The sequence below is a fragment of the Curcuma longa genome, chromosome 5, assembly GCF_044706935.1.
Source record: "Curcuma longa cultivar G26 ecotype Majalengka, Jawa Barat chromosome 5, ITB_CL_G26_1.1, whole genome shotgun sequence".
Taxonomy (NCBI): Eukaryota; Viridiplantae; Streptophyta; class Magnoliopsida; order Zingiberales; family Zingiberaceae; genus Curcuma; species Curcuma longa.
In genome coordinates this window covers 10656414-10678307 of record NC_133865.1, presented here as the reverse complement: position 1 = coordinate 10678307, position 21894 = coordinate 10656414, and the positions used below count along the sequence as shown (strand labels likewise).

At 35.1% G+C, this 21894-nt stretch overlaps 2 protein-coding genes across 2 annotated transcripts; one reads left to right on the top strand and one right to left on the bottom strand.

Annotated features, from left to right (window-relative positions):
• Positions 1-1301: 1301 nt before the first annotated feature.
• LOC141829059 (lon protease homolog 2, peroxisomal) lies at positions 1302-13794 on the top strand. Its single transcript, XM_074716483.1, has 17 exons — positions 1302-1510; positions 1845-1954; positions 2034-2145; positions 4040-4209; positions 5712-5803; positions 6275-6454; positions 6629-6712; positions 6788-6915; positions 8385-8586; positions 8710-8916; positions 9384-9514; positions 10172-10385; positions 11564-11866; positions 11977-12171; positions 12841-13086; positions 13171-13272; positions 13420-13794. Exons 1-17 carry the CDS (start codon positions 1407-1409, stop codon positions 13501-13503), a joined length of 2664 nt encoding a protein of 887 aa, XP_074572584.1. The 5' UTR covers positions 1302-1406; the 3' UTR covers positions 13504-13794.
• A 1913-nt stretch (positions 13795-15707) lies between these two features.
• LOC141829346 (putative transcriptional regulator SLK2) lies at positions 15708-20047 on the bottom strand (the record flags this gene model as incomplete). Its single annotated transcript, XM_074716797.1, is given in 4 exon segments — positions 15708-16690; positions 17011-17080; positions 17141-17234; positions 19947-20047. Coding segments are annotated over 4 exon segments (1110 nt in total), but the record flags the coding sequence as incomplete, so codon positions are not given.
• Positions 20048-21894: the final 1847 nt, after the last annotated feature.

The following is a 21894-nucleotide window of genomic DNA, read 5'->3' as shown; positions in this document are numbered from 1 at the left end:
GCTAGGTAGACCATGTCAGAAGGACATCTATAATCATATGATATTTCAGGTAACTTATCACTCCATTAATGCGACATGATAGCACAGTCTGATGCCATATCGGTATGGGTGATAAGACTTTTCGCCATTGTGACGGTGATGTGATATTCTCCTTACTCAGATGGGACATCTTTTCTGATAAAAATCTCCACTCAGAGATATTCTCTTTAATTGAGATAAGGCAATTCTCCATTATTCTCTTTCATACATCTATATATCTTTCCTACCTCGAACGAATACAGGTGCGTACACAAATAGACTCACAAACGCTGATTCCTTTCACATTTTCTTCTCCCTCTCCGGTGCAGGAGCTGACTTAAATGTCGGAGCGGTTGAACCAGAGCACCCCCTGACCTCCATTCTCATCCTTTTTTTTCTCTTGCTGTGTAGATCTTAACAGCGGCTTCGAATCCCTCAGTCTCATCCTTCGCTGCCCATGGGTACCACTTTGATCGTCAATCTATCAATCAGGTGGTTGGTGATTCGTCCGAAAGGCGATATCAATAACAGTTGATTTGCTTATAATTCAAATTATAAACATGCATTTGATGATTTAATTCTTAACCATAACTCCCTCTTAATTTTTCAATACAAGAGACATAGAAGATAAGAATGGAGGGTGAATGGGGTGAATGAAAGCCTCCTAATTTAAATACACATGCGTTTGAATAATGGATACCTTCTTATGTTGACTGAGTACCTTTAGTCAACGATGGCACAAGTATTAAATAAATAAATATTTTTTAAAAAAAATTATAATAGTTCTCATTGAATTTGCAGGTATTTTTTAAATGGATATTTTTAAAAAAATTATAATTATCTTCGTTAGCAACAAGAAAAATTGAAAAACAAGCACAGAAGCGTCGGTCAAATTTGTATTTTTTTCTAATATAATTATGCAATTTGTTCTTTATTATTATTATCACTATATATATATTTTTATGTTGCACATGGTTGATTATTCAGCGTTTGTGAAATAATTAAAAGACATAATTCTTTTTATTTCGTTAATTAAGCACGTGGTTGATTAATCTATTTTTCCTGAACCGTGTTACGGGCGGGCTCCATCCTCTGGATCCGGAACGAGGGGCGCCGAGGGATCGTTATCCGCTCATCGGACGGCAGATGGAGCGCCGCGAGGACGGGGGAGAGGTCGCAGGGCCCCACTGGCCACGACGGAGGGGCCCACACTGGCTGTCGCCGCTTAATCATAATTTATATCCCCGCAGTCCGCAGGGACCACGAAGAGGAAGGAAGGAATCAGCTCGGCTACGCCTCTCTTCTCCTCTCCTCTCCTCTTCTCTCTCCGCGGGAACGACCGCCCAAGAAAGTCCTCGGTTTGTATCGCCGTCGTCTTCCTGCGGAGCATGGAGGAGGTGGAGCTCCCGAGTCGCCTGGCGATCTTGCCCTTCAGGAACAAGGTTCTCTTGCCCGGAGCGATCATCCGGATCCGCTGCACTTCTCCGAGCAGGTAATTTCGGGAAGAGAATAGAGCGTAGCTTGATTGTTCTGTGCTTTTATCGCCCTAAGCCTGGTTTTGCGGTTCTCTTCCACTGATTAAGGATCCGATTTTTCACGAAAAGAGACTTTTTTTTTAGTAGGAGAAGTATGGGATTAGGGTAAAAGTGCGCGTCGGTTGGAAATCTTGGTTTGGCGTTGTTGAAAAGGGGGAATTTGTCGTAATTGCCTTGTTTGATTGCATTGTTGTGCGGGATGCTTTAATTTTGGACGGATTTTGTTGAAAGCTTGTTCTTTTGGGGGTAATCATTTGATTGATTGCGAGGGATTCTGGTGCTTACCTGCAGTGTGAAACTGGTAGAGCAAGAATTGTGGCAGAAGGAGGATAAGGGTTTGATCGGTGTACTTCCAGTTAGGGACGCTGAGGCTGCGACTGTGGGTTCACTGATAGCTCCAGGTGATTTGACTTGGTGCACAAGTCCCAAGACAAGTCTTTTAAGGAATTGCTTTGATCACAAGTTTTTTCCATTTTGAAGGAATGGGCAGCGATTCCGAGGAGCGTGGACTGAAACGATCAGCTGATGCTGTAGGAGATTCTCAGAAGCAGGATGGGAAGAACCCACAGGAACTTATTCATTGGCATAACAGGTGGATATAAGAAATAACCATCCCATTCAATTCTTTCATTTCTTTTTAAAAAGTATTGGAAGTTTGCAGTAGAAGAAGATTATTCTGTTCCTTTTGCTAATAGCTGTGGAAATAGTATTATCATTCAAGCGTTAAGGTATCAACAATCTTCACCTTAAAGGCATCATCTCTAACCATATTTCCAAAAGATCATAATTTGAGCTCAGCTATATCTGGCATTTATAGGGTGAAAAGGTTGTGAGCCATGATGATTAACATGTCAAATTGTATCCTGTTGAAATTTTGGCACACTCTAGTACTTAAGTGTTTCGTTATTTTACAAATTCCAGTTTAGATTTTGTCAATAAAGGAAAGGACGCATTGCTTAATCAGCCTTAATACAAAAGTAGCTAACTTAGAATATCAACAGCCATGATTAAGGTAACAAGAATGTGATGCTAAATCCAAAATCCAGTTTCTATGTTATTTTAGCAGTCAATAATCATATTGCTAGTATGGCTCAGGCAAGGCAAACTTGTCACATGTACAAGTTGCAATCCCAATATTATAGGGTAAGTTATATGGGTATCATCCTATCATTAAACTCTTTGGAAGATTATATTGCAAGTAATATCCATATTTTATAAATCACTTTTAGTTAGATAGAGTTTTCTTTAGTCTCTCTTTACTCTTACACCTTCAATCCTAAACTATTCAGTTTGTCTAATAGAAAATCTATTGTTATTTTAACATGTATTTACTATCTTATTTCTTATTTATCTCATTTTTCTTCTATTTGAGCTGCCTCTAAATACTCTATATATATATATATATATATATATATATAGTAACTCCACTCATCCATCTTAACATTTTTTTTTATCTTTGCTATGCTATTTTTTTCACATTATTTTTGTCTCATAAAGTATGGTTGGACATATCACTGTCTCATCATTTTTTATCCTATGCAACACATGACAATCACATTGGACTTTTAAATCTCATCTATGTTTTAACTATCAAATTTTTGTTTTTATATTAATGATATCTTGGTCATATATCTTTTTGTTGAATAATATGCCCAAGGTATATAATGTTGTTACTCATGATTTGCTGCACATCTATGTTAATCACTCGCTCATTTCTTTTATTGTTGTATTTTTCCGGTTCCATTTTGTTTTCTGAATTGTTCAAAATGAAACTGTTCTCATGAATTTTGTCCATCTATGTTAATTATGCTTTCATTTCTTTTTCTCATTGAAACTTTTTATAAATTCAATTTAGTTTCATCATAGTACAAGTGATATACTCTTGCATATAGCTAATAAGATTTGTGTTGCCGAACCCAAATAGTTGGGACAAACATGTTGTAAGTCCTTTTTATTTCTACATTAGTTGTCCTGTCAAATAAGTAACATTTATAATTGAGCTTTGTGGCATAAGATGAAATTTATTTTCAGAAATCAATTTAAAGCAACATGATAGTACTTATGCAACATTCATGGTACTATGGATTAACTTACTTTGGTACCAAGTAGGGAGGAAATATGTACAGAATTTTTAGAATAGTAAAAATACACCAGATACATACAAGTCTGAACTCACAAGAAAGAAAATCAATAAATTTATGGAACTAAGGGACTATTTATTTATAACAAGAATAATTAAGTTATTTTATGACGTAACACTAGAAAATTTGATTGAAGGTTTTCTATTAACTTCTTCCCAATTACTTTCTATTCTGCCATGTAAGTGATTTTGGGCATTTCAATCATTGATATATACATTTTAAAGAGTTGGTTTTTCCCTTTTATTGACTTCAACTGTCTCCTTAAGCTTGTTCTTTGTACATGAATTTCTTCCATATAATTATAGCTGGTCTTTGTGATTCAACTAACCTTGGTCTGGTTTCCAGGGGTGTCGCTGCTAGAGCTTTGCACCTCTCTAGGGGCGTTGAAAAACCAAGTGGCAGGGTCACATACATTGTTGTTCTTGAGGGATTATGCAGGTTTAGTGTTCAGGAACTCAGCGCAAGAGGAACCTATTATGTTGCACGTATCAACCGCCTTGATTTAACAAAGACTGGTATGGCGACCTATCATTCAGTTACAGGATTTACTCCAATCACGTCTCCATTTAGAAAGTTTTTTTCTCTATTTATATGGAATCATAGTTTCTATAAATTGGACCTTTTAGACAAGGTTCATATGAGCTTGTGGTGGGAGGTTGCAAGATTTATGTCATTTATGTCCATAATCATTTACAATATGTTTGTTGTATCATGTTTCTTACAAATATTATGAAAGTTGGGACCTTCAATTGTGTTGCATTATTGATTGAACTCTCCATGAAGGGTTTTACAATTATTATGAAAGTTGGGACCTTCAATTGTGTTGCATTATTGATTGAACTCTCCATGAAGGGTTTGATATTGAACCTAGTGAATGAAGATATGTCTATTTCTCGTTTGAGTTCTCTCATAAAGCTGTTTCAATAATCATTTGTATAGTTGCCCATTGGGTCATTTTTCTGGTGGACGCATAATGAAGAGAATGACTCTTGTCTATTCTCTCAGCTAGAAGGATTTAAGTGTATATCATTGCCTGATAACAACATCGTACGTTCGACAAATGAAGTTGGACACAAAATCCCACTTATGGACCTAAACTTTTTTAGAAAAATGAGGTACAACACACCTAAATCCATACCCGTGTTAGATCCTTGTATCTGAGCCACTTCCTTAGTAATGTAGCTTTCTAGAACAAAGTGAAGAAAGATTACCCCAGAAAATATGCACAAAACTTGAAGATAATATAATATTCAGATTATACTTCATAATTTTGGTTTTTGAGACCATTGTTTAAGGGTTTGTTCCCTTAGAGGTTCAGATCCATAATAAAACAAGAAAAATCTAGAAAAATTGCTCCAACTCTGGAGATTGTATAATTAGATCCTGATCATACTTCATTATTCAAGTATTTGAGACATCAGATCCTGATCATACATCATTATTTAAGTGCTTAAGACCCTGTTTAAGGGATTGTTACCTAAGAGGCTAAGACTCAGAATGTTTCCTTTGATCAATTCTTTGTGAAACAAGTTATTTTAAACATTTGACTTTTTTGCCAATTTGAATTATCATATTTGTTTTTAGAAAATTTGGATCTCCCTTTATTCTCCTCCAGATATGCAGACATGTAGCTTACTAACTGACAGTGTATTCTAAATATTGAATATATAGCAAAAGACACAACATAACCTATATCACTAGCAATGATCAGCTTTCAGTAATTTTAAACTTGATCTTTTAGTTTAATATAACAACCTTTGAACATAATGGTAAGAGTGAACAATGAGTCAAACACTTCCAGCAACTGTACTATTTATCGTAATGTAAAATTTATGTTGCTTGAATTTTCACACAATATTTCAATTCTGGTTGTCTTTTGTTGATGATGTTCCATAGATTAAATTCCATTTTCCTTTTTAAACTCCACAGTACGATATCCTTGATTGTATGATGTTAGTGTACTTATTATTCTTCAGTTATAAAACTGTTTTATGTAACATGTTTGTGGGTTTACTAGAGCTGGAGCAAGCTGAACAAGATCAAGATCTTATTTTGCTGTCTCGCCAATTTAAAGCTGCTGCCATGGAGTTAATTTCTATTCTTGAGCAGGTACACTATTGTATTGAAGGACATATTTCCAATATTACATAAGTTTTGGTTAAACTAAAGCTTTGGTGCGGTGGTTCAAGTAAGCTACACTAACTAGAATATAGACCACTTGGTATCCTTTCTAAAATCCATAATTTTATAAATCACACCTATTCCTCATAGCTTATTGCTCAAGTTTTTTGTATGTGTAGTTACCCTATCAAATTGGTATTGGTGCACAGGTCATTCATTCATATCCTTGTTTATCCCATACTATTCTTCCATTATCCTTTTGCTTGTTATAAGATCAATTGATTATGAAGTTTCTATCTACAATGCACTATGCACTTTTTCCGGTTGTTATGACTATTTGCTAATATTATTGAACTGGTAGTGCCTTCTAATTCTCCTTTTAAGTTTATTTTGAGACGTATTCTGTAGAATTGATTAGTTTATCTGTTATGCTACTCACCTTGTTTATACAACTCTCAGAAGCAGAAAACTGCTGGTAGGACAAAGGTTCTTCTAGAGACAGTTCCAGTGCATAGGTTGGCAGACATTTTTGTTGCCAGCTTTGAAATAAGCTTTGAAGAGCAATTGTCGATGCTGGATTCAGTTGATTTGAAAGTTCGGATCACAAAGGCAACTGAACTGGTTGACAGACACTTGCAGGTAAAGTTTGTCATTTTTTGCTTTTAATAACATAATGTTTCCACTTTTTGATAAAAAAAAAGCAATGCACATGAAGGGGTGGAGTATGTAAGTATATCTACATTATAAAATTTCTGTTTTTTATTGATGATGATGATGTGATTTTTACATAATATTTCCTTTTTTGTTCAACAGTCAATTCGTGTTGCAGAAAAGATAACTCAAAAGGTAGAGGGCCAGTTATCAAAGTCACAGAAAGAATTTCTTCTCAGACAGCAGGTCTGTTACTCAGTTTATTTACCTGTTTACAAGATCAATTCCTTTATTTTTCTCTCATGCTCGAACCTTCTCTAGATGAGAGCTATTAAGGAGGAGCTTGGTGACAATGACGATGATGAAGATGATTTGGCTGCCTTGGAGAGAAAAATGCAGAGTGCTGGAATGCCTCCTAATGTATGGAAGCATGCTCAAAGAGAACTGAGGTGATCTTCATATTGTAATTTTCTTTTTCACAGTTGAACTATAGTAAGATCATTTTCCTCACCCAAATCTCCTGTGCAAGCTGTAGTTGTGCACCAGATTTTGAGAAAAGAACCATTTGTGTTTTTCCTATGAAAGAAATTATTCTTTTTACAGGAAATATTTATTGTGTTTGACAGAGTTGAAGGGATAAAACCATATTATTCTCATCCAAAACAGAGAACAAATCTAATATAATATCTAATTGCAGAATGTGTGGGCGAAACCTATATATTACTTCCCCAAGCTAGAGCATAGATATAGAATTGACTAAAACAATTGAAGAAGATAACGAAGGCATATTATTGGTGCATTGCTAGTGGACTTGGTGGCATGATCCACTGAAGTTCGGACTGAGATTTTCAAGTTGATCTGATCTTCAAAAACATACAATTTCCTTAAGTATAATATTCATCCTTAATTCCTCTTAAACTGAAGATACCATAGAAAATGAAGTTCTTGAAAATGCAAAGATAAATTGTGGAGGCTGCAGAGAAAAAATTACATTAGCATTCTAACACCTTCTCTTGTAACCCAAATGAAGAGAAACTATTGGATGAAATGTTGAGTGAAGTTTGAAATTACTTGAGATCTCGTAGAGGATATTGAGTGAGGGTAACTGATCTAGAATGAGAGTGAGATATATGGCTTCACTATTCTTTTTTAGTTGATGATGGATTAGGCATTGGTCGCAAGAGTTGGACAATAGTGCAAGCTTTAGAGGAATGATACTGAATCTTTTCATGTCTGAAAAGAAGACAGGCATCTAAAGTAGGCATGTGTATCAATTGCTTGGGCCACATCAAGGTGGTTGAAAAAGTGTTCCATGTGGCATTGATCTCCTTGATAATCCCCAACCGAACTTGTGGGAGAAGGATGTTTATCCAACCAAATTGACAGGGGGAAAATTGTATTATTTTAGTCCAAAAGAGTAAAATTAGGCCTACATATAGGACACTATCACAACATCTGATAGTACCACCATATGATTTTGAATTCTATCAAACACAAAGAATCTATTTGTTTCACACTGGTGCTTTTTGCCCTTTTTGATGTATAGGCCCTAGGTCTGAATGAGACAAGGGAACAATAAGCTTTACCCATGTATCATATCTTCGAAGATTAGGACAATTCCACATAATTGGGGCTTCAAGTATGGCATTGTAAATAGTTCTCTGATTCTTCTATAAAATATTTGTCATTGACTTTAATGCCACATTTATATTCATTTTCTCCTGAACATATTGTGCTTAAAATAATAGCAGTATGAAAAGAACAAGCGATTACATTCTGTTTTGATTCTACTCTAACAATACGATACCTCTTTTGTTTGGATAGTTATCATTTGGGTGTTGGATCCTTTCTATCCAGATATGAATGCTACTGTCAAGTTTGTGGTGTGAAAAGTCTAACCTTGTCAGTTTGCTTGCAGGCGTCTGAGAAAAATGCAGCCTCAGCAGCCTGGATATAGTAGCTCACGTGGATATTTAGAACTTTTGGCAGATCTTCCTTGGCAGAATGTTAGTGAAGAACCTGAACTTGACCTAAAAGCTGCCAAAGAGAGTCTTGACCGTGATCACTATGGGTTAGTTAAAGTTAAGCAACGGATAATTGAGTATCTTGCTGTTAGAAAGGTAAAATCTCTACATTTCTCTTTTTAACTTTTGTTTTCTTTTATTATAGATTGAATTAAGAAATAGAACAGTTGATGAAAAATAATGGAATAGAGTAAATGATGAAAATTAATGTAATTGCAGCTTAAACCAGATGCCCGAGGCCCAATCCTTTGTTTTGTTGGGCCACCTGGAGTTGGAAAGACGTCATTAGCATCATCAATTGCTACTGCTCTAAACAGAAAATTTGTACGGATATCTCTTGGTGGTGTCAAGGATGAAGCTGATATCAGAGGTCACCGGAGGACATATATTGGTAGCATGCCAGGGCGCCTTATTGATGGATTGAAGGTTTTCTCTTATACATTTGTAGTGCTTGATTGGTTGATTTATTTGGTTAAAGCATCTTTTTTATTCTATTACCTTTGTTGAGGTGCCTTTCTAAAAGAAACATTCATTGTTCTTTATGATTGATTACTAAGCTTTGATTGTATTTTATCATTTCATATTTCTTCTTTGTGAATGTTCTTAGTAACAGTGACAGATAAAGCTTCTCTAGTTCTTATTTTTTGTTAGACCTAATTAGTGGTGGGGAATTTTTGGAGAAATAAATATTGATGAACAATCATGGCATCTTTTTTGCCAACACATTAGTTAGGAGATTTATTTGTTAAGCAATTTACTTTTATCTAAAATTTTCTTCGTCTAACATATTTTGTTACCATTTTGGTTGTCATGGTGATTTCTTTCCTTTTCTTAACTTGTGGAAGCTATTTCAGCCAACATTCTACACATTCTTGTATCTCTTACCATTGCAGAGAGTTGCTGTTAGCAATCCAGTAATGCTGCTTGATGAAATTGATAAAACTGGTTCTGACGTTCGTGGAGATCCAGCATCAGCATTATTGGAAGTTCTTGATCCTGAGCAGAACAAAACTTTCAATGATCAGTATCCCTAATATATTTATATTTATCACTAGAATCCAAATTTGTTTATGTTTATTGGATTTTGCTAATATGGTGCTTGATATGAACTTGGTTGTTGATTATAGTACTTTGCGGTGTTTAATTTATTATGCATTGTTTGCTTCTTTTTTTTTTGTTTTTTTTATTGTCCTGAGCACTTATATTTTGTTTGGCTGGTTTCTTTTCTAATCTTCTCTATTCGTGAAACTGGGTTTCCTGATTCCAGTTTGTAATGAGATTTTGATAAGAAATCAGCATTGCGAAATGCATGCTAAGGGTATAACATAAACTACCTTTTTCATCGAGAAGCTGCAATCTGCCAAGCAATAGTATATTAAATTTATTACTTTTTTTCTTGGAGTCTCTTTGTCCCAAACTAAAATCGTGTAAGAAGATTTGTGCACTATTTTACGGAAAATATTTTCATCTCCTTCAATCATCTTTTGTGGTAAAGGTATAAAATTATGGAGTCTTAGGAATTTATTTATTAATTAGGTTAGCCTATGTCAGTTACCATGGTACGATTCCAGTAAATTCCTTAACTTCAGTTATTTGAATGTTAGAAATTTATTTATTAATTCGGCTTGCATATGTCTATTTTCTTGTTATGGTTCCAATAAATTCCTTGACTTAACTTCAGTTATTTGAATGTTCCCTTCGACCTATCAAAAATTATTTTTGTTGCAACTGCAAATAGAGTTCAACCGATTCCCCCACCACTTTTAGATCGAATGGAAGTCATTGAACTTCCTGGATATACACCTGAAGAAAAGCTAAAGATAGCCATGAAGCATCTTATACCGCGTGTGTTAGAGCAGCATGGATTAAGCTCTGAATTTCTTCAAATACCTGAGGTACAAATGCATGAAGTAGTACAATATATTTCTTTCTGCAATTTATTAATACATATCATGTTATCACTAATACTTTTCAATCATGGTGATTTATTTTGACAAAATATTAACTGAACTATCCATAAATGTCATGTTCAATAGTTTTTTGAGAAATGAACAGTTTTTAACAATCAGAAATCATTCCACTCCATAGTTAGGCAACAGAGATATTAAAAGTTTGAGAGTACTATTCTAAGATATTATTAGTGTCATTTGTTCCTCCACATGCCCAACCATAAGTGTGATTGATTGAAATCTAATGGACAAAAATATACATGTGAAAGAGCATCTCAAAATTTTTTTGTAGGCCTATACATGCGCTGCTTTATTGTTTACTATATGTATCCAGAATTATATATATTTTTTTCTTTGCGGATATAGACCACCTCATCAGCAAACTAGAATGGTAAAATATTTTTATGATGGGTTAAAGAGAAAACCCTGAAATATTAGACTGAACAAAACAAAAATCAAGAAACTTTCTTATACAGTATGCTCCTCAAGGTGATCTATATTGGCTGGACCATGCAATTCCTATATATTTGAGGAAGATCTGGCCAACCATGGCTTGCTGAGAGAGATTTAGCATAGCTAAATCTTGATGGAAAGCTGAAGTATAGACCACCAGAAATGGTCTTGCACCATCCTGGCTTGTCTTAGGCAAAAAAAAAAAGAGAGATTTAATTGAGATTCTCATGAAGTATCTGGAATTCAGTGAATAACTATATACATATCAACTTCCAAGAAGTCTATGTAGATTGAAAAGTCATCTAATATCAAAATAGGGTGACTGCACTATCACATTGAAACGTGAAAGCTTCAGTTCTAAACTATATCCTGATTCGGTACTTGCTATGTTTGTTGAGGTCTCTCTGTGTCTTTCCTCATATTTAATGTGTGATACTTGTTTATTAATACTTTTTTCTCTACTTTAAATACTTCCTAAAGGCAAGCATCAATGTTAGTGATAGAAAATTGTGGGGGAATTTTGATCCTTTTGTTCTTTGATTCCTTTTTTTTTCTTTTACCAAACTTTATTGATGGATGTTGCTTGAAATCATTTGCACGCACACTGAGTAGCTATGTTGGCAATTAAAAGGATTTTAAGTTGATGATTTAGTTCTAAAACTGATGGGCAGGATATGGTGAAGTTAATAATTCAGAGATACACTAGAGAAGCTGGTGTACGTAACCTGGAAAGGAACTTATCTGCCCTGGCTCGTGCAGCTGCGGTTATGGTTGCCGAGCAGGATTGTAACATTCAGTTTAGCAAAGATGTGCAGCCAATGACAACTACCTTACTCGACACAAGACTTGCTGATGGTGCTGAAGTTGAAATGGAAGTTATTCCTATGAACGACAATAGACGAGTGATATCTAATTCTTTCGCAAGTGCCTCGGTGCTGGTGGTAGACGAATCTATGCTGGAAAAAGTGCTTGGGGTAGTGATTTATACCTTAAGTTCAAGGAAAATTTTTTGGTAATATTTATGGAATTAATTTTAGTATGTCATACAAAAGATACTAAGACAGGACCAATTTGGAAACTGCAGCCTCCCAGATATGATGACAATGAAACTGCTGAACGAGTAGCTACTCCAGGAGTATCTGTTGGGCTTGTTTGGACATCCTTCGGTGGAGAGGTTCAATTTGTTGAAGCCACAGCAATGGTGGGCAAGGGTGACTTGCAGCTTACAGGACAACTTGGTGATGTTATTAAAGAATCAGCTCAAATAGCTCTTACATGGGTAAAGCTGTTCCTCCTTTGTTTTACCTGCTAGTTCTCATGCATTGTTTTCCTATGCCACAATTTTTTGTTTGCAATCTTTACGTGCTATATTTTCCTCATTAGTACTTAAGTTGACGTTTTAATCAGCAAATTATATACTTAGTTCAGTTGGAACTGTAATTATTTGTACTCGTAACTTTCTTTACTTCACATATTCAACTTTTGGATACCCTAAGTCACTCGGAATGACCATGGGATGGCTTATAGAAGGCGCACCATGATAGAATGACTATTTGCAAGCCTTATAGTGTCACTGTGTTAAGCTATTAAAAATTCTGCCATCATTGACATATCTCCATTGCGAAAATGGTGCTGCATATGAGGACCAAGTTTTGTCTGCGACAACTATTATATCTTTTTGACACATTTATTTCATCTCCCCCATTCTCACTATAGGCTGCAAGTTAAACAGCAAGTTCTGCATGAAGCCAAGAAATAGAAACAAATGAAACCTGTAACAGTCTCTTTTTGGTAATCTTTGTGGAACTGAAGGAAGTATATTATAACTCTGTTACTGCTAAGTTTTGTGTCTGTCTATTTCTGTTTGCAAGTGCCAACCATTACTTGATACATAAACATAATAAGTTTCAGGACTCATGTTGGCATAAGCTTGCTTCTACATGAACAGGTGAGGGCGAGAGCGGCAAATCTCAAGCCGCCCCTTGCTGGCGAAATCAATATATTAGAACATCAAGATATTCATATCCATTTTCCCGCCGGTGCTGTGCCCAAGGATGGACCTTCGGCAGGAGTTACTTTAGTGACTTCATTAGTATCATTGTTTAGTCAAAGAAAAGTTAGAGCAGATACTGCAATGACTGGAGAGATGACACTCAGAGGTCTTGTATTACCTGTGGGTGGTATCAAAGATAAGGTAGGTGCTACTAAATGCATCTTTTCCTTGTGTAAAGTTAAGCTTTCATCTGGCGACGTTAATTCCGTTTTTATATGAACCAAGGTATTGGCCGCGCATCGTTATGGCATCAAACGAGTTATATTGCCCGAACGAAATCTGAAGGACTTGACTGAAGTTCCATCCCCAATTCTTTCCAGCATGGAGGTAACTATGCGCGCATTGGCATTTTGAGGTTATAAATTCATAGGATAGGCGACATTGTATCGTGATACAACTTATCGAAATCTCAAATAACTCAATCTCGCATAAAGCTGTGTGATATAATAAGACGGTTGCTCTAATTTTCGACAGATACTGCTCGTGAAGCGAATAGAGGATGTGTTGGAGCATGCATTTGAAGGCGGATTCCCTTGGAAACAACATTCAAAGTTATAGCATCACATGTATTTTCCATTTGCCGAGCACACGATGATCGATATGCATCCCCGACCTACGGTTGAGACACAAACACACATGCCGACAGGTAAATACAAATCGCTGGGATTGATTAACTACTACTAAATGTACAAAACTAAGGGTCATGTTCCAGCTCCAACACCAAGTCACAGAGTAACTCTAATCCTGTATCACTATTCTATACCCAAATGCTACTTTGCCGTATATGATGGAGATCACTATGACTTTGTAAATGATATTATTTGTACTTATTGGGCTCGATCGTTTACATATCTTCATCTACATTTAAATAAATTTTATTCGCTTTATCGTAATACATGAGTTAGTTGATCCACATTAGTTTAGTTTTATCATTAGTTGATAATTTATTCTGTCGTAGACATGATTTTATATTTTTAGGGGGGTAAAATGTATTTTCACTTGTTATAATTAGTTGGTGTTCAATCTACTTTCAAAAGTTTTATCGTAGTCCAAATATTTTATAAAAACAAGGTAAATTATGTGTACGCCCTTGTATTTATTATTATTGCACATTACTCCATCAGTATATGGAATTTTTGAACTTGCATATAAGTGCTCATTATTATTAGAGGAAAATCTTTTTAGTTGTTAATCTCTATTTTGAAACGTTATTTTCGTATTTATTTATTATAATTTTAAATTAAAATAGATAATCAATGTCATAATAATTTGAAAGGAATTTATCTTAGAGACAAAAGAAAATATCCAACGTAGTGTTTGTTCATAAATTTGATAAAAAGTTTGAAAATTTAATGATAAGTTCATAAATTTGATAAAAAGTTTGAAAATTTAATGATATTGGATTATCCGTTAGTATCTATTTATGTTTTTTTGATTTACTTTAGTGGTAATAATAATTAGATCTAATTAGGCTAACTGTTTGGGATAATTTTATCTGTTGAAAACTCTAAATAGATAAATATATTTTATAACACTATTGGAGTTTATTCATACTTTTATAATGATGACACGATTAAAAAAATAATTATATAAAAATTTTAGCTAAAACTTCTAAATGAATTTTTTACATCTAAATAGATAGTTTTTTATGTTAAGACTACAAATGGAATTTCGAAATAGCTTGCATCATCTAATATTTCATCATAAATTAACTTGCTATTTAATATTTCATTAAAATTAATATTTTTAGAAAAAAATAAAACTTTCAATTTTTTGAATACAAAATGATTTATAAATTAACTACACAAAAATGATTCACAAATCAACATGAAATTTTTAATGATATTAAAAAAACTTTCTAGAAGGCAATCATTTGTTTTTCAAGAAATATTAACAAGTTAATTACTTGGCATAATATAATTTCTCATAAAATAATAATAAAAAATTTAGCATGTACATTTTGTCTAGAGCTGCTAAATAGATTAATCTATGACGGATAAAACGGGCCGACCCATCAACTTGACAGGTTGAGAAATCTCCAATCCAACCCAATTCAAGGTGGATTGCGGGTTAAGCGGGCTAACTCATGGGTCTATAAAAAATAAAAATATATTAAAAATAATTAAAAATTTTAAGTTTGGATTACCATTTAAATTGATTAAGTTAAAATTTTTAAATTTAAATTATGATTTAAACAGATCAAACTCACTAATCTATTGAGTTTTATACTTTAATTTTAAAATTTAAAAAAATAAATAAACTTTCTCAACTTGTGGATCAATCCACGCAGGTCACAAGCCTAGACGGGTCAACCCATCTGAACTCATTTTAGAATGAGTTAATAAAATTTCAACCCAACCTGTCTAAATTGCTTGGCAGAGCAGACTAATCGGACAAGTCCAACCCAAATTGACGACTATAATTGTATCCACAAAATGTAGGCATAAATCATTAACTACACTGAAGGGCTAATTGTTCACCTTTATATGTAGCCCTCGGAAAATGATTAAGTTGGTTACTATAGGATGGACTTGCTAAAGTGAGCAAAGATCAAATCTTAACGAAGCCAAAGTAATACCCTCCCTATAATAGTTAACTGTAACTTTTCGATTTACCTTCTTATAGATGATCATGAAGTCACCGTGTAAAACCGCTGGAATGACAGATTTCACCTTTTTTTGAAGTAGACCTTTATATGTATATATACCAATGTTGAAAAATAATTAAAAAAATAGAGATGAAATAACTTCTTGATCAGAAAATAAAATAAAATTCCTTTAACTTCATTAAAACAGTAGATTCCCTTCCAAAAACAATCTAAATATGCCAAAAATAAGAAAATAACACTTTAATTTGTGCATAAGACATTGCTGCAATCTACAAGCTGCACTTCAGAATTGTCATGATGTTTTTTCATCATTCACAACTTCCGCATTCCAACCATAGCCGACGTCGCCGCCGAGATTCCCCGTCAAGTATGTCGTCCGCCAAGAATTCTTGCCCGGTAGGCCATCGAATTCTTGCAGATCCAAATTCTCAGGCAAGTCCGATCTCAAGTTTGTATTACTGCTGCCGATGGAAGGGTTGTTGGCTGAGGCAGTGGATTTGAAACTGTTGCTTCTGCTTTGTGCTGCCAGGTTACTAGACATACTTTGCACCTCTATTCCATTTCTGGTTCCTCCGGCACCCATCCGGAGTGAAGTGCTGCCGCCGGCGATTAGATTTCCAGGTGTGTGATTACCAGTTGCATTCGGATAACTCAAGGATTGATGTTCAGTCCTCTTGTTCCTCAATTCATGCAGCATCTGCTGAAGCACATGCTGCGGCAAGTGTTGGTTTATCTGCAGGGTCTGTGAGTCACTGTGCTGCAGTATGCTACCATCAAATGGTGGTGGCTGTTGTCCAGGTAACTTATTCGCGGATGCATCGGTCAGGGAAGACGAGGCAGAACCCTGGATCGATGCGGGCTGTGTGTGTTTGGAACCTCTAGGAGAACTCAAAGCATCCTGATAGAACATACTTAGCTTCAAATCAGTAGGATTCCTCAGCAAACTCTGGTAATTGTTCTGCTGGCTGTCGGTTAAAACTTGGCCAGCTGTGAGATTTTTGTTTATGTAACTGCTTAGGCCTGGATGGTGCAGAGATTGTTCGCCTATCGAACAATGAGCACTCATCAGCACCTCCGGCTCCACCTTCAGTTTCTGGAGCTTCGCAGCAGCATGTCTTGGATAGTTCTTCAAACTCTCTACAAAATAAATAAATACATATTGGCCACAATGTTCAAAACAACTTGTAGGTTACATTATACAACAGAGTTGCTGTATTTTGGAGTTGATATTTAAACCGCAAACCGATATGAGTTAAACGGAACGCATCTATGGCACAAGCAAAAGATTTATGTGCAAGTTGCCCTGATTGTATAAAGAGAATGCTAGCAATGTAATGAAATTTCTATGTTAGCATAATTTTGTATCCGATATGATTCTCTTGTCACCCATTATATGATTCAGATCTTCAAATACTATTTTAATTGGGATAAAATCTGTGTCGTTATATAACGCGTACCGATTGCTCCAACCTTCTGCTCCTGGCTAAAATCAATCAGGTCCTTCATGCTACAAACAACTTCAGCTATCTGAAAAAGCAAGAAAACAATCACCATTGAATGAATGGAAAAAAATGAATCATGAATTACCTGCAAGCACCGGACAAATCTTTTTGAGAACCCCAACTCATTTACTGATTGTGAATCCAAATTTCTCGCTAGCTGTCTACCGGCTGCCGCAAACCTAAGACAACCATAAACCAAGGCCTAGAAATGTCAGGCAAATAAGAAAAGCATCTGATGTGATATGCACGGTGATAACATTTATATCATACAGACAGAAACAGTGCTGATTCATGTCAAACGAGCTTACCAAAGGATTTAAGAAATAATGTCCTCGATGAAGGGTTATGCATTAACATAGATCTAAATTTGTCATTACCTAGCTTCTGTTGAGTTTATTATGTGTGTGTGCATCATAATCTTCTCATAGAGTATTCATAAGCTTATGCTTTTGTCATAAGTGTCATATACTAAATGCAGCTTTCACAACCAGACAAGATAGCATACAAATAATTAAGATAAATCAGTAATCAATTTCCATCACATATTGAGCATTAAGCTCTCTGCTTGATGTAGAAATCAAACTTCTTGAGAAAGCTACTTCTTCTACGATGATCTGTGTTCCACTCAGCCAAAGGCACCTGAGCTGGGATTTCACTGTCTGAAATGACGAGGCACAGCATTATGGTCTTTCAAGAACCGCATATCATCTGGCATGGATCAGTATGCATAACCTAATGGTTTCTTTAATCATTGGATATGAATTAAAAAAAAATACTTAAAACAAACATTTTTAGCCAACAGTTGACATTTGCCCCTCTTCATCTTTATGATAGTAACCTTCTCTCTCATTTCCTTCATACAACTGTTGTGTTCAGCTTCAAGTACTCAAACCTATTAACCTCTCACAATCTTTTTAATTGTTTATGGATTCAGGTGCTGCTTTGGTTCGGTAGATAATGGTCTTCGAATTTAAGTTTTCATTCAAGATATCTTACAAGAAGTAAATCCTACAGTCACATACAAAAAATGGTGTATGCCAACCACAACATGTGCCTTAAGACTTGAGTTTTATAGTGAGAATAAGAGGATTGGGTGACACAGACATGTTGACAGGTTTGTTTAGCATAAGCACAATACACTGGAGTCATCATACAATGAAAGAACAGTGGACCATAACAAGTAATTACCACAATCAATTCATTAATTTCCAAAGGAACTCAGGAAAAACTGTACTCAATGGGGAAAAAAGGAAAAAAAAAAAAAAAGACGAAAAGACAAAGGCAGCAAGAAAGAGGATGTATCAGCAGCCACCTAGCACCTGAATATTATGTACTTGAATAGTCCCACCTCCCAAGCTAAAAAAAAGTACAATTCTAGCAAACAAACTGAACGAACAAGGTAATTAACATGGGATTGAGGACAGCTTATAATTTCATAGTTCAACATGAGAGGAAAGCTGTTGAGTGGAAAGTGATTGATGCACTATGCGACCTGATGTCAGCTCACCAGGTGCGAGGGCAATTTGACCCTGCCAAGGGCACAAGCTGCAAGAGCAACAATCCCACACTGAGGTGATTTATGAAAAGCCATGCAGTAAAGCAGTGGCTTTTTTAAACCTGCTGAGTCAGGTATATATTTTATCGAACTAACCTAGCAAATTCCAACCAAGTGTATATGCCTATGTAGGATTGACAAGTACACAACTGAAATTGATTTGTGCGACTGTGAGTGCAGGAACATTTTGAAGTACATAAACATTGACTCTTCTTCAACTTTAGCCCCTGTTTTTTTGTGTCTTTCTCTTCTTTGTTGCTTTGGAGATATGTAAGTGATTTTTGTGTTTCTATTTTCTAATAGCTGGTGATAGAGATGTATTGCATCACTAGAAACTAGTATCTCAACAGCACCACAACCCTATAGAAAGCAATAGAAACGATGCAATCATACCTCAAGTGGTCCAGTTCGACCATATGGTTTTGATGTATTTGATAATGGGTTTAAATTAGGTTCACATTGTTGTCACTGATGGTGTGTCTCAAGAGTGCAGGAGCAAGATACTTGGCATTGATATTGCAAGTGGATAAGAAGTTCAAGTGCAGGAGCAATGAATGAAATCCAAGTGGGTTGAGATGACCAAACATTTGGTTGCTGGAAAAGGAAAATCCAACATGTGTTGGCACATAAAAATTCAAGTGGTCATAAAAAGTTCAAGTGGTCTCGAGGTTGATTGGATACATAGCACACAAGAAGTCCTAGAATTAAGATCTCTTAGCATGCGAGTTGTGAGAGACTATATGTTACATGTATTTTGGGCGTTGCATAGATCTCTTAGAGTCAACCAAGAAGTTGATTCCTGCTCGCAAACAAAAAGGTTCTATTTTGATGAATGATAATTCAGTCGATTAATGCATCATTAGTTGACTAGAGATTCATTTCTAGCGAACATAAAGTCTTGTTTCAAGATTCAACTGATGTCCTAATTAATCATATAAGCATTGGAGTGCAAACTTATAGTATCAGTAGTTATCATAGTGTCCTATTTGGATAGAGACTCTTGCGAGCATTAAGTAGCTTGGTGGCTTAATTTCAGTAGCATTGGTCTTATTTTCCCTGGCACTAATACAATTTGGTTAAAACTAGTGTGTCAAACTGTCAATACAGTTCAAACCCATCGATAGCAGTTCAGTCTAGGACCAGTGTCTATAAATATCTAGGCTAGAACCATGAATGATACAATCATTACACAATTAACTCTAATTAATTAGTATAGAGGTTTTTCATCATGAATCATAGATATCATTATTTGAATATCCATTTAATGCTGGCTGGTCAAACACAGAATTTTAGCACAAGGCTCAGAATAACTTCATGCATGAATAATTTGGCTTACATATTGCAGCTGGACTGCAAATCTTGATGTGAAATTCCGGTGCTACTATTTTCAGTTACAGCTGTTTGATATTTTTGAGCAACTTGCAGGACTTGGTTAACCTGAGCAAATTCTTTTACAGTTAAAGCACCTGATTAAAATCCAAGACTAATAATTCAAATACATGAATAAGTGGCAATCCCATAAGCAAAATATCTTTGAAAAATTAAGACAATTTATGTTTTTTGCTCATGAATGTCATATTTCATGCAAATCCCTTTTATTGTTTTCTTCACATGCAAGAGATCACTTTTGCATAACCCCTCCAATACTAGGTGTTCATGTATACCCCAATGATATAATTAACCTTGATTTCTAATGATGCGTAAAATATATAGCTAGAATAAATCAGGGAATATCAGATAGACCAAATAATAGTAGCCATTTTGACAAGAGTTATACAAAAGACTAATCAAAGCCAAATAAGTGTTGTTAGTAACCATCTGAGCATGCCTACAAAATAAGACAGCAAGTTTTGGATTCCTTGTAACATGATGTTGAAGGAGCCAAACTAGCACAAGAAAATCATGGCAAATGCCTAAGGATAGAAGTGGGAGATCATCCAACAAAATGTGAAGAAAATTGAGAATCAAGAAATCGGGAGAAGAGAAAGTTGGTTCTAGTGGTTCTTTTCCTGCTTTCCTGGAGAAAAAATGGGAGGGAGAAAAGAGAAGATAATCGTACAGTTTTTCTCTCCTCTTTCTTTTGTACTCTCCAAATAGTCAAAATCAAGTGTTTGTGAAAGAAAGCTTGCCTCTCCACATTTGCTGACCAATAGCTTGAATGATTGGCATGTGCCAACTAAACAACTTTTATTGATTTCTTCCCTCCCCTATTTACTATTTATCTGAGTCAACACGAGAGATTTTTTCTCCCTCCATTTTTTCCCCTCTTCTAATCATTATCCTTTTTTCCCTGCCAAGCAAACACTAAATAGGGCCTTTGGTCTTATCTTCTTAGTAGAATTCAAATGGTTTGGACAAATCAGTTGATGATTGATGATCTGGTTCATTGGATAACTTATATCGATTGCTTCTTTCCCAATTGAATGATTTTTTTTTTGTTTACAAGGTTTCTAGATAGATGTGACGATTGCTTCTTAATTCCCCAATGGAATGATTTTTTTTATTTACAAGATATCTAGATAGATGTGATGTCTCAACTTCAATAGTTGTTAGTTGTTCTTAGCGTTTTGAACTTTAATTGGTTGGGAAAAGCTCTCTTCACTTGCTATCGCCTTCTTGGAGGTCCAATGGAAATGGAATGGTTCATGGGACAATATGCCCCTGGCCGGCTCACTTTATTTTTAAAAAATAAAAAATAAAAATTTCAGCATTAAACTAACACCTATATATTGCATATAAATGCTCTAAAAAAGTATTTTGTCAAGTAAAGAAGATTTGGTGAAGAAAAAATAATTGCAATGTGTAAGTTTTTGCTAACTTCCTTTGCCGTGCAATCAACTAATCGGGTCTTCCATTATTTATGATTGAAAGTGTGAAGAGTATAATGGTAGATGTTGATAAAATGGTAGCTAGGGTTAAGCCTTTGATTTCAGATTAATACAATCAAATAATATAAAACGAATTACATATCAAATATAAACTATTATTCATTAGAATTAATGGTCTTCTTCTTTTCTTTATTCCTCTCTTCTAGTTGTCCATGCTTTGGACCATTATTATAATTATTAATCAACACTTGCATGCTATTTAATCTCATAATTTGTTGTCCTCAACGTAACAACTCACTTCATATATAGCAACTGCTCTCGTCGGTTTGCATGTCCTTAACAACTCAGTTTTGACAATCCACCAGACACCCAACATATCTAACTATTATTTTATGTGTTGGATCTTGCCTAAGCCACCTCAAAACTCAAAAGCAACCGCAAAACATTACAAGAAAA

What these genes read in the sequence shown, in the direction of transcription:
- LOC141829059 (XM_074716483.1), top strand. Translation starts at nt 1,407, where the DNA reads ATGGAGGAGGTGGAGCTCCCGAGTCGCCTGGCGATCTTGCCCTTCAGG. An exon ending in GGGTTCACTGATAGCTCCAG is followed by an intron (nt 1,955 to 2,033) that starts GTGATTTGACTT and finishes TCCATTTTGAAG; the next exon opens with GAATGGGCAGCGATTCCGAG. An exon ending in CTTATTCATTGGCATAACAG is followed by an intron (nt 2,146 to 4,039) that starts GTGGATATAAGA and finishes TCTGGTTTCCAG; the next exon opens with GGGTGTCGCTGCTAGAGCTT.